This window comes from Ochotona curzoniae, unplaced genomic scaffold (assembly GCF_017591425.1).
Source record: "Ochotona curzoniae isolate NIBS_2020 unplaced genomic scaffold, NIBS_Ocur_1.0 contig_4951, whole genome shotgun sequence".
NCBI classification, from domain to species: domain Eukaryota; kingdom Metazoa; phylum Chordata; class Mammalia; order Lagomorpha; family Ochotonidae; genus Ochotona; species Ochotona curzoniae.
The window spans coordinates 128893-138293 of NW_024466434.1; the positions used below are offsets into that span (position 1 = coordinate 128893).

Below are 9401 nucleotides of genomic sequence, written 5' to 3' on the forward strand. Positions count from 1 at the left end.
ACAAGCACCAGCAGACTGTCTCATGGCCTTTTCTTCCACTTTATTTCATATTCCCACCACAATAATGACTCCTTTAATTTAAACTAAAAACCATAGAGGGTTTCTGAAAGGGTGGCAGCAAAGGAATAGAGGTGTCAAAGACTGAAGGGCAGCTGGGTTGGGGAATCAACGGATCGTCTTGACTGGGCTCTTGAAGTTGCTGGCGGCTTGGAGCTGCAGCTGATAGGCCATCGGATGGATCTTGAAACCGTAGAGCCTGGGTGGGACACAGGTCAGAGAGGGTGAGGTCCATCCTGGCCCTGCCAGTGGCCTGCATACCCACCTCCCTCAATGGTTCCTAAACTTCTTCACTCATAAGTACTTGAAAACAATCTTAAACAATCTTTAAAATTTAAATTCCAAAAGTTATATGTTAATACCAGTTTCAAGGCAGACAGTAACAGCTACTGTTTAAAAATGGTACTTTGAGTGCTATATAGTAGTCTAAACTCATACATTTGAAAAGCACTATCAGGCAGGTACTGCTGCCACTCCAGCTTAATGATCAAGGGAACTAAGAGACTGGTCAACTTTCTCTCAGACACCAGCAGGAAGCAGCCCTGGCTTTGAGAGTAGTTGGCTGCAGGAGCGGGTCACCCTCCGCCCATCCTTCTCTCTGGGGGATCCTGAGTCTTTCCTTTGACACACAGTAACCCTATGTCTGCTCCCCACCTGGGCACAAACTGGTTGGCAGGTCGCTTGGGCCGGTACTCGGGATGCACCATGAACAGCATGTGAGGGAAACCGGTGCCGAAGTAGGCGCCATCTGTGTGATGGTGCCGTGACGACTTGGGTGTGTACACATCCATGCACTTAGGGCAGTAGAGCTTCACCATGGCTTCACCTGGGATGTCTGACAGACCTGGGAGACATTGCAGACTCAGCAAGCCGCGCAGCCCAACTCTGTCCCACTCCTTGCCCCAGCACTTACTTCACAACTTGCTGCGCCCGAGGTACTTCCCAGGGAATTGCCCGATGGTGCCCTCTTCTCCCTGCTTTAACACTCACCGATAGGAAGCATTGGCTGGTTCTCACAGTACACACGGGGACAGTAGCCAAAGTCTCCCTGCTGGTATTTTTCCAACTGAGGTGAATAAAATGGAAGGGATTGGCAGGTAGGTGTGAAGAGAAGCAGCACTCCTTCATCAGTCTAACCCACGTCACTCTTTCCCCATCTCCTGCCTCTTCTCGAGATCAAATGGGCTCACAGACCCCTCGGCTGCCTTCCCCCAGTCGGGGAGGCCACAGACTTTGAGAGCCATTGGCTATTTGTTCTCTGAGGAAGAGGCAGTCTACAACTATGCTCAAGCTCCTATCTCTTTCCTTGAGAACACCCCCTCCAAAGTGTTCACAATTTCCCAGTCCAAATGCTGGGATTCTCTCATCTCAGCTAGACACCTCGACAGGGCTGATGTGTCACTTCTCCCTGTAGGAACCTGTTGCCCTTACTGCCTCAGAGGGAATTCCGTGGGAGCAGAAAGGCCTCACCATCTGGGCGATGCCTCGGTTGGTGAGGATGTAGCGAGCATGGATCAGTCCATAAAGCATCTCAGCCGCCTGCTCAATCAGGTCGCTCTGGTTGGGGTTGTCTTCCAGCTCTTCATCTGAAATGTGGGCCAGCCAAATGCAACCACTTGTTTGCCAGCTTTCCTTGGCACCCCGCCCATCCCCGGGGGCTGCTGGCTGCCCAGTTTGCCCAGCACCTCGCCTTGAGCCTCACCCAACTCTCACATTGGCCTTTACCCTGGGGTCTCTGACCCTTCCAACAACCCAGGCAGTCCAGCCTTCTTCCCACACCTCTTCAAGCCTCTGCTCTCGCCTCTCCCTCCCAACTCCTTAGTACATAAATACAAAGATATCAATGCAGAAGGTGGAACTCTAGACTGGAAGGTGCAAGGCAGGGAAAGAGACAGTAAACAAGATCTATGAGAAAACTGGCATTCACAGAAGAGAACTCAGTTACAAACTCAGAAAGTAAAACAAACAAACAAAACAAGCAAACAAACAAAAACCTCAGAAAGTAAGGGAACAAGTGATATGTTATAAAACTAGGCATGAGTTCAAGTTGGGGATCAAACCCAAGCAGGGACCTTGGAATTAGCAGTGTCAGGGAACCAAAAGGAAATGTAGGGATTCAAGAGGTAAATAGGAATTTGAAGAAAAAAAAAAAAATGCACACACATGTGAAACAACCTTGAGCGTGTCTTACCAGGTTCCAAGTCCAAGATCATGTCTAAAGCTTGTCGATAGTGAGGCACCTGCTCATTGAGCCCAGTAAGGTTAAATTTGTCCTGGATGTAGTCTTCATCCACCTGTTAGAACACAGAGACCAAGACAGAACTTCATTTAAAAATATATATATATATACACACATATATTTAAGATTTATTTATTTTTATTGGAAAGTCAGATACACAGAGAGGAGGAGAGACAGAGAGGAAGATCCTCCATCTGATGGTTCACTCCCCAAGTGACTGCAACGGCTGGAGCTGAGCCATTCCAAAGCCAGGAGCCAGGAGCTCTTCCAGGTATCCCACATGGGCACAGGGTCCCAAGGCTTTGGGCCATCCTTGACTGCCTTCCCAGGCCACAAGCAGGGAGCTGGATGGGAAGCAGGGCTGCCCGGATTAGAACCGGCGCCCATGTAGGATCCCAGGTGTGCAAGGGAAAGACCTTAACCACTACGCTATCGTGCTGGGCCCAAGATATATTTATTTATTTATTTATTTATTGTTTATTTATTTTTTTATTAATTAGGTTGCATTATGTGACACAGTTTCAAAGGCTCTGGGATTCCCCCACCTTGTTGCAGTATTACAGTTCAAATTAAGTAAAGATCCTTTCTTTGCAAACAAGATAAATTTATTTTTAAAGGTAGATTTTACAGAGAAAGAGACCTTCCATCTGTTGGTTTGCTTCTCAAAATGGCTGCATTGGCTGAAGGTGAGATAATCCAAAGAGAGGACCCATGTGGGTACAGGAGCCCAAGGACTCGAGCCAACCTGTGCTGCTCTCCCAAGCCCATTATGAGGCGGCTGGATGGGAAATAAAGCAGTTGGAACTTGAATCAGAGCTCATATGGGATGCTGTCGCTGTAAGTAGAGGATTAGCCTGAAGCACAACCCCACCTGGCCCCAAGAGGGAACTTCTATTGGAATCCCCAGAGTTAAGAGTTAGTAGGCAAGGTGATCTAATGCTTGTCCTGAATACAACTGCATCTGGCTTCCGTCTCCCACTCCCTGCCCAGCCTAAGCACTTTAGGTACCCATGCCCTCCTGCGAAGACTTCAGCTTCCCTCCTCTAAGGATAAGCAAGCACAGCCACCTCCTCTTACAGACAGCTGAGGTTTCCCTGCCTCCAGGCCTGTTTCTCATGCCTAGGAAGCAGTCCTGTCTTCTCCTTGGGGAAAGCTGCTCTGAGGAGGGCAGGAACTGAGCATTCTGGGTTCTGAGGATGGTGAGAATTACCTACGTTTGCACATTACCAAACGTCCTAACAGTCACCAGACATAGGGACTACCAGCATGATTCCACTCATGCAAAAGGAAAAGAGGAAGGACATTTGGCAAAGAAATTAGAGCACCATCTGGGACACCCACAGCCCAAACCGGAATGCCTGGATTCAAGTTCCAGTTCATTTTCAGCTCCAGCATTCCTGCCAGCACACACCCTGGTGGACATCAGGCCCAAGTACTCGGGTCCCTGCCACCCACTTGGGAAGCTTACACTGACTTCTGGGATTTCTGACTTCCACCTGGCCCAGACTTCACTGTTGAAGGCATTTAGGACATAAGAAAACTAAAAGTTAAACAAAACCTCCACAGTATAACTAGTCCAAAGTTATCTTGCTGGAGGGTGACAGAATCGGAACTTGGATCTTAATCTTGCCACATCACCACAGGGCAGTGGAGGGGGCCAATTCCTGAGGGGACCCCTCCTGTACAGCAAAGAGTTTGCACATAGCCAAACACATAGAAGGCAAATCTGTACAATGGCTGTCCATGGGGATAGCACCATTGCTCAACAGGCTAATCCTCCACCTGCATGCACCCAGATCCCACAAGAGCACCAGTTCATGTCCCGACTGCTCCACTTCTCTTCCAGCTCCCTGCTTGTTTTTTTTTTTTTAAGATTTTTTAAAATTTTTATTGCAAAGTCAGACATAGAGAGACAGAGAGGAAGATCTTCCATCCAATGATTCACTCCCCAAGTGACAGCAAAGGCTGGTGCTGTGCCAATCCGAAGCCAAGAGCCAGGAGCTCTTCCAGGTCTCCCATGCTGGTGCAGGATCCCAAGGTTTTGGGCCATCCTTGACTGCCTTCCCAGAGAGCCGGATGAGAAGTGGAGCTGCCGGGATCATAACTGGCACCTATTTGGGATCCTGGCGTGTTCAAAGTGAGGACTTTAGCCGCTAGGCCACCACACCAGATGCCCAGCTCCCTGCTTGTGACCCTGGAAAGCAGTAGAGCATGGCCCAAAGCTCTGGGACCCTGCACCCACGTGGGAGACCCAGAAGTTCTTGGCTCCTGGCTCAGATCGGCCATTAAGGCCCTTTGGCGAGTGAACCAGAACAGAAGATCTTTCCATCTCTCCTGCTCTCTGTAAATCTGCCTTCCTGATAAAATAATCTTAACAACACAGCAACAATAATGCCTGGAGTTGGCAAATGGGAAAAGTGATCAGAACTCACCTCACAGAAGAATTCATTGCCACGGAGCCCACAGAACCAGGAAATCCAGGACACTTCTTCCGAGCTGCTCATCTTCAAGTCAGCTGGAAAAGGGAGTTTCTGTCAAGCCCAAGCTCTCCCCTCCCTGGCTTGGGCATCCTCCCTCCTCCCACACTGTCTTTCAGCTCTGGAAGAATTTGGGCCACCCCTATATTTTTTTAAAGGAACCCGGCTTCCGGTGCATGCATGCTTCTATGGCTCCTCTTACACCTCAGCCCCTTCTCTCTAACTTGAGGAATTCCTTGGGGTCCCGGCACTTGGAAGGAGCCAGCAGGGACTGCCCTGCCAGTCCTTACACACACCACCCCCGCTCCTGCAAGCCAGGACCCTCTCCCCCGTGTCAGCTCGGGCAGAGCCCTCGGTTTGGGCTGCCCACCACCGCAGCGCTCTGCAGGTCCCGGCACTTCTCAGGATCCCGAAGTTTCTCTCTCCCCCAGCAAGGGCTCAACACTCCTCTGCTCACAGCTCGGGGCGGGGCATGGGCACCAGCGGGTTGCTTTCACCGAGTCTCCCCCCGCGCCCCAACAACCTGCCGCTCATCTCTTAGGCCATCCCTCCCTTCCAGTGGCGCCGGACCGGGTCTCTTCCTCCCTCGCCCCCCACCTCAAGATGCCGGAGACCCCATGTGCCGCTCCGGAGACCCGGAGCTCCGCACCGCGACGACCTCTGACTCACCAGCTGGACGGGGAGCGGGAGCGGGGTGGGGGAGGGGAACCGCTGCTTCCGAGGAACGGCGGCGACCGCTACACCGAAGGCCGCGGACCGACCGCGGCAGGCGAAGTGGGGTGGGGGGGTGAGTGGAAACTGGGGAGGGTGGGGGGGAAGAGGGCAACGCGCAAGCGCTCCGGGCAGGGCGCCGCGGCGGCTGCTGGGAAATGGAGTCTACTAAGGAGGTAAGCTGGCGAAACGAAGGAGAAGCGAACTACGAATCCCAAGACCAATCACTCACGACCCTGGGTGTCGCGAGGCCCCTGAGGCAGCGGCTTGGGGGGCGGAGCGCAGCGAGGCGCCACCGGAAGCGGAAGCCAAGTAAGGCGTTCGGGGACGGGAGCCTGAGAAACAGAGTCGGATCCTCCTCCGGATTGAGGGGCCCGTAGGGGGAGGGAGAGGAGCGAGACCGGCGGAGCCCGTGTACGCTGTGCTCCGGTGCCCCGACTGACCGCTGACGGGGTCCTGGTTCGGCCCGGGCTCGGGCTTCCTGGGGTGGGCTCCGTGCTGAGGGACCTGGTGTGTCTACGCTGAGGACGGTGGCGCTGACTAGGACGGCCCCAGGGCCGCTGCCTGAGGCGGCGCCAGCCACTGCGCTGTGCATCCCCTGGCACTTCTCCATGTGCTCATAGGGCGCTTGGGTGGGTCTGAAGCTGAGGACCCTAGGTGAGCCCTTCTAGCCTGATCACAGGGTGATGAGGGGCACCGTGGCGTTATTTAGTGTCACAGCACTCCACAGGGTTCCCTCCGGCTCCTCAGGGACTTTATCAACTCGGAGAGAGGTTCCCCAGCTTCTGAAGATGATCTTGGAATGGGGGCCGCATTGCGGGAGGCAAAGGGCCTTGAGGGGCGTGATGTAAAAGCAGACCCTCCCCCCAGCCGACGGATCGTCCCTGGGCTGCAGCACCGGGGCTCGCGTGGGGAAGAGTCCGGGGTAAGCATCCGGACCCAGCGCCTTGGGGTGCACCAGTGCGCTCAGGTAAGGCTGGGCTGCCGTGGTGGTGCTGCTACGCATGCGTGCTCGTGCTGTGTGTGGCTATCTGATGGTAGCAACTTTTGATTAGGATAGCGCCATTTTGCTGTACGGAAGCAGCGCAGACTGCATCTTTTGGAAATATTCCCGAGAATCGTCACGACTGTTTCTGTTTGGGACAAGGAAATCCCAAAATAGGATCAAGGGACATTTAAAGGGCCAGGCTGACATTTCTTACTGATGTGTCTTACTGGGAAGGAAACTGACTGATGTTATTTGTTGGACAACTGTCTCTTTAAGTTTTCCTGTTAGCTTTTAACAAAAGGGAATGTCTGTTATTGCAAGGTTTTGAGACCCGTAGTCCTTGGGCTGTGAAGTTGTAGGGTCAGTTTGGGGTGAGAGGGTGGTATTTCTGTTTTGTTTTGTTTTTGTCTGTTTTTTGGCTTTAAAGCTACTTTTCCTTTTCCAGCAGGTCCCTGGAGATGGTGTGGCACCGTAGTAGCCACTAGGAAGTTGACTTGTCGTATCCTTCCCTGGCCTAGTCTTCTCAGTCCTTGCCAAGAGCTATGTCCAAGCCCTCCCTGATCACCTTCACCCCAGCCACAGACCCCAGTGACCTCTGGAAGGATGGGCAACAGCAGTCCCAGCCTGAGGAACCGAAGGCCATCCTGGATGGGACTGCCGCCCGAGCTTTCTACGAGGCCCTCATTAGGGATGACAGCAGTGCCCTGGAACCGCAGACACCTCACCCTGAACCTGCACTGGCAAGAAAGCGGAAGAAGAGAAGAACGATGAGAGAGACTGTGGCACAAACAGCATCAACAGGAGTGTCAGGAAGACACGAACAGTGGAGATCTCCTGAGGCTGAGGACAAGATGACCCAGAAGATCCTGAGGGCCGCCCAGGAGGGAAACTTGGCAGAACTGCGAAAGCTGTTGGAACCCCATGAGGCGGGGGGGGCTGGGGGGAATATCAACGCCCGGGATGCCTTTTGGTGGACTCCTTTGATGTGTGCTGCCCGTGCGGGTCAAGAGGCAGCTGTGCGATACCTCCTGGGCCGTGGGGCTGCCTGGGTGGGTGTCTGTGAGCTCAGTGGCAAGGACGCTGCTCAGCTGGCTGAAGAGGCTGGCTTCTCCGAGGTGGCCCGCATAGTCAGAGAGAGCCCTGGAGAGACAAGGACCCCCGAGAATCGGTAAGAGGCCCATATAAAACTCGTTTCTGTGCACTGTCCATCTCAAGCCTCCCCAGCAGAGGCTCCAGAAAAGAACCGAAGGGGAGGTTCTATCCAATTTAAGCTGATACTGTAGTGTAGTAGAGTGCTTATAAACATGAATTCCCTGGGTTTCAGTCCTGATTCTGCTTACTTGCATGTAATCTGATGTTCACATGTTGCTTCTTAGTTTCTGAGAAAGGGGCTATATAACAGCACCCTTTTTCCCAGAGTTATGGTTAGGATTGACAGGTTAACACATGTGACGCACTGGAACAGTGTGTCCCACACAGTTTACAAGGTATAAATATCAATCAGAGTTATTCCGCCCTGGCTCAGGGCTTTGTGAGCCAGGATACCATCTCTCCTCCCAATGATTCCTCTCTGAGTTCCACATTGCTGCATGGGGAAGAAGGCAATTTGTTCCTTAAACTGAAATGATTCCATCTGACCCAACTAAGGCCTCAATTCCTCCCCTCTTCTCTTTTCCCTTCCCTTTTAACCTTTTTTTTTTTTTCTTTGCAGGTCCCATACTCCCTCTCCCCAGTACTGTGAGACCTGTGATGCTCATTTCCAAGACTCCAACCACCGTACATCCACTGCTCACCTGCTATCATTGTCTAGGGGTTGTCAGCCCCCCAACCTTCGCCTTGGGGTGCCCACCTCCAGCCCAGGTTTCCAGCTGCTGTTGAGAGGGGGCTGGGAGCCAGGAATGGGGCTGGGACCCCGAGGTGAGGGCCGAGCCAACCCTATCCCCACTATCCTCAAGAGGGACCAGGAAGGACTTGGCTACGGATCAGCACCCCAGCCCCGAGTCACACACTTCCTAGCTGGAGATACCCGGGCTGTGGCTGGAAGGGTGAGGGGCCCTCGGGTGGCTACACTGAACCGAAGGGAGGCTAGAAGGCAGGAGGAGAAGGATAGAGCCTGGGAAAGGGACCTGAGAACATACATGAACCTTGAGTTCTGACCTTGAGCAGGCCAAGCCCTGGTCTGCTGCAGAAATCTGAGCCAGGCCTCCAACTTGGGGCAGTTTGACTTACACATTCTGGGATCTGCCTAGGTGTAAAACCTCAGGTTTTGAATACTGAGCTGAGAAAAATAAATTTGTCTCCCTCTGTTGTGGTTTATTCACTTTTCTGAAAGTTGTGGGGAAGTAAAAAAAAAGTTAATGTCACCACCTGCAAATTTCAGCTAATCCAGAGCCTTCTCAAGTAACACTTGACTTCACTTCCCGTCTGGGTTCACTTCCATGTTCTGATAACTTCTGATGCTACCTCACTTCTTCATTCAAACCCTGATTCAGGAACTTCCCAGCTCCATGGTAAGGATCACCTCCCTCAGGATAGATCCTCTGACCACTTCAGCCTCTTCATTCACTGATTTCACAAACAAGAAGGTCATATATTATGTCATACAAGCATGGGCTAATATTATGTTGCAACAAGTTAACCTGTTTTTGACTGGATTGCTAGTTCAAGTCTTGGCTGTTCTGCTTCCAGCCCAGTTTCTGCTGATGTGCCTGGGAAGGCAGTGGATGCAGTATCTGGGCCCTACTTTCTATGTGGGAAACCAGGATGGTGTTCCTGTCTCCTGGCATGAGTCTAGCCCACAGGGGGCTGTTGCAGCCGCTTGAGGAGAAATTCAGCAAATGGAAGATCTTTCTCTGCTTTCCAGATAAATCACAACGAAAGAATACAAGTAAAAGACATCCCCAACCAACAAGGAATTTAACAGTTTTTT

The 9401-nt window shown here is 52.2% G+C and overlaps 2 protein-coding genes across 5 annotated transcripts; one reads left to right on the plus strand and one right to left on the minus strand.

Annotated features, from left to right (window-relative positions):
• Positions 1-25: 25 nt before the first annotated feature.
• On the minus strand, positions 26-5609 carry CSNK2B (casein kinase 2 beta). 2 transcript variants are annotated; one of them, XM_040988610.1, is made up of 7 exons: positions 5443-5609; positions 4729-4811; positions 2249-2351; positions 1528-1643; positions 1048-1123; positions 712-901; positions 26-256 (listed from the first exon to the last, which is right to left on the minus strand). In XM_040988610.1, exons 2-7 carry the CDS (start codon positions 4798-4800, stop codon positions 166-168), a joined length of 648 nt encoding a protein of 215 aa, XP_040844544.1. In that variant the 5' UTR covers positions 4801-4811; positions 5443-5609; the 3' UTR covers positions 26-165. The 2 variants fall into 2 exon arrangements, with proteins under 2 accessions (XP_040844544.1, XP_040844545.1); XM_040988611.1 differs by having other exon boundaries at positions 712-892; positions 5443-5571.
• A 195-nt stretch (positions 5610-5804) lies between these two features.
• GPANK1 (G-patch domain and ankyrin repeats 1) lies at positions 5805-8776 on the plus strand. Of its 3 annotated transcripts, none has more exons than XM_040988613.1 (3): positions 5805-6454; positions 6918-7640; positions 8184-8776. In XM_040988613.1, the coding sequence occupies exons 2-3, from the start codon at positions 7015-7017 to the stop codon at positions 8626-8628; spliced, it is 1071 nt and encodes a 356-aa protein (XP_040844547.1). In that variant the 5' UTR covers positions 5805-6454; positions 6918-7014; the 3' UTR covers positions 8629-8776. The 3 variants fall into 3 exon arrangements, with proteins under 3 accessions (XP_040844547.1, XP_040844548.1, XP_040844549.1); XM_040988614.1 differs by having other exon boundaries at positions 6921-7640; XM_040988615.1 differs by having other exon boundaries at positions 5805-6409.
• The last annotated feature ends 625 nt before the right edge of the window (positions 8777-9401 follow it).

Bases quoted from the DNA above. Each gene is read 5' to 3' on its own strand.
- GPANK1 (XM_040988613.1), top strand. From the start codon at position 7,015: ATGTCCAAGCCCTCCCTGATCACCTTCACCCCAGCCACAGACCCCAGT. The intron at 7,641-8,183 runs GTAAGAGGCCCA...TTTTCTTTGCAG, and splicing joins ACAAGGACCCCCGAGAATCG to GTCCCATACTCCCTCTCCCC.
- CSNK2B (XM_040988610.1), bottom strand. From the start codon at position 4,800: ATGAGCAGCTCGGAAGAAGTGTCCTGGATTTCCTGGTTCTGTGGGCTC. The intron at 902-1,047 runs GTGAGTGTTAAA...AATGTCTCCCAG, and splicing joins CCAGCCAATGCTTCCTATCG to GTCTGTCAGACATCCCAGGT. The intron at 257-711 runs GTGGGGAGCAGA...TGTCCCACCCAG, and splicing joins GCCAACCAGTTTGTGCCCAG to GCTCTACGGTTTCAAGATCC.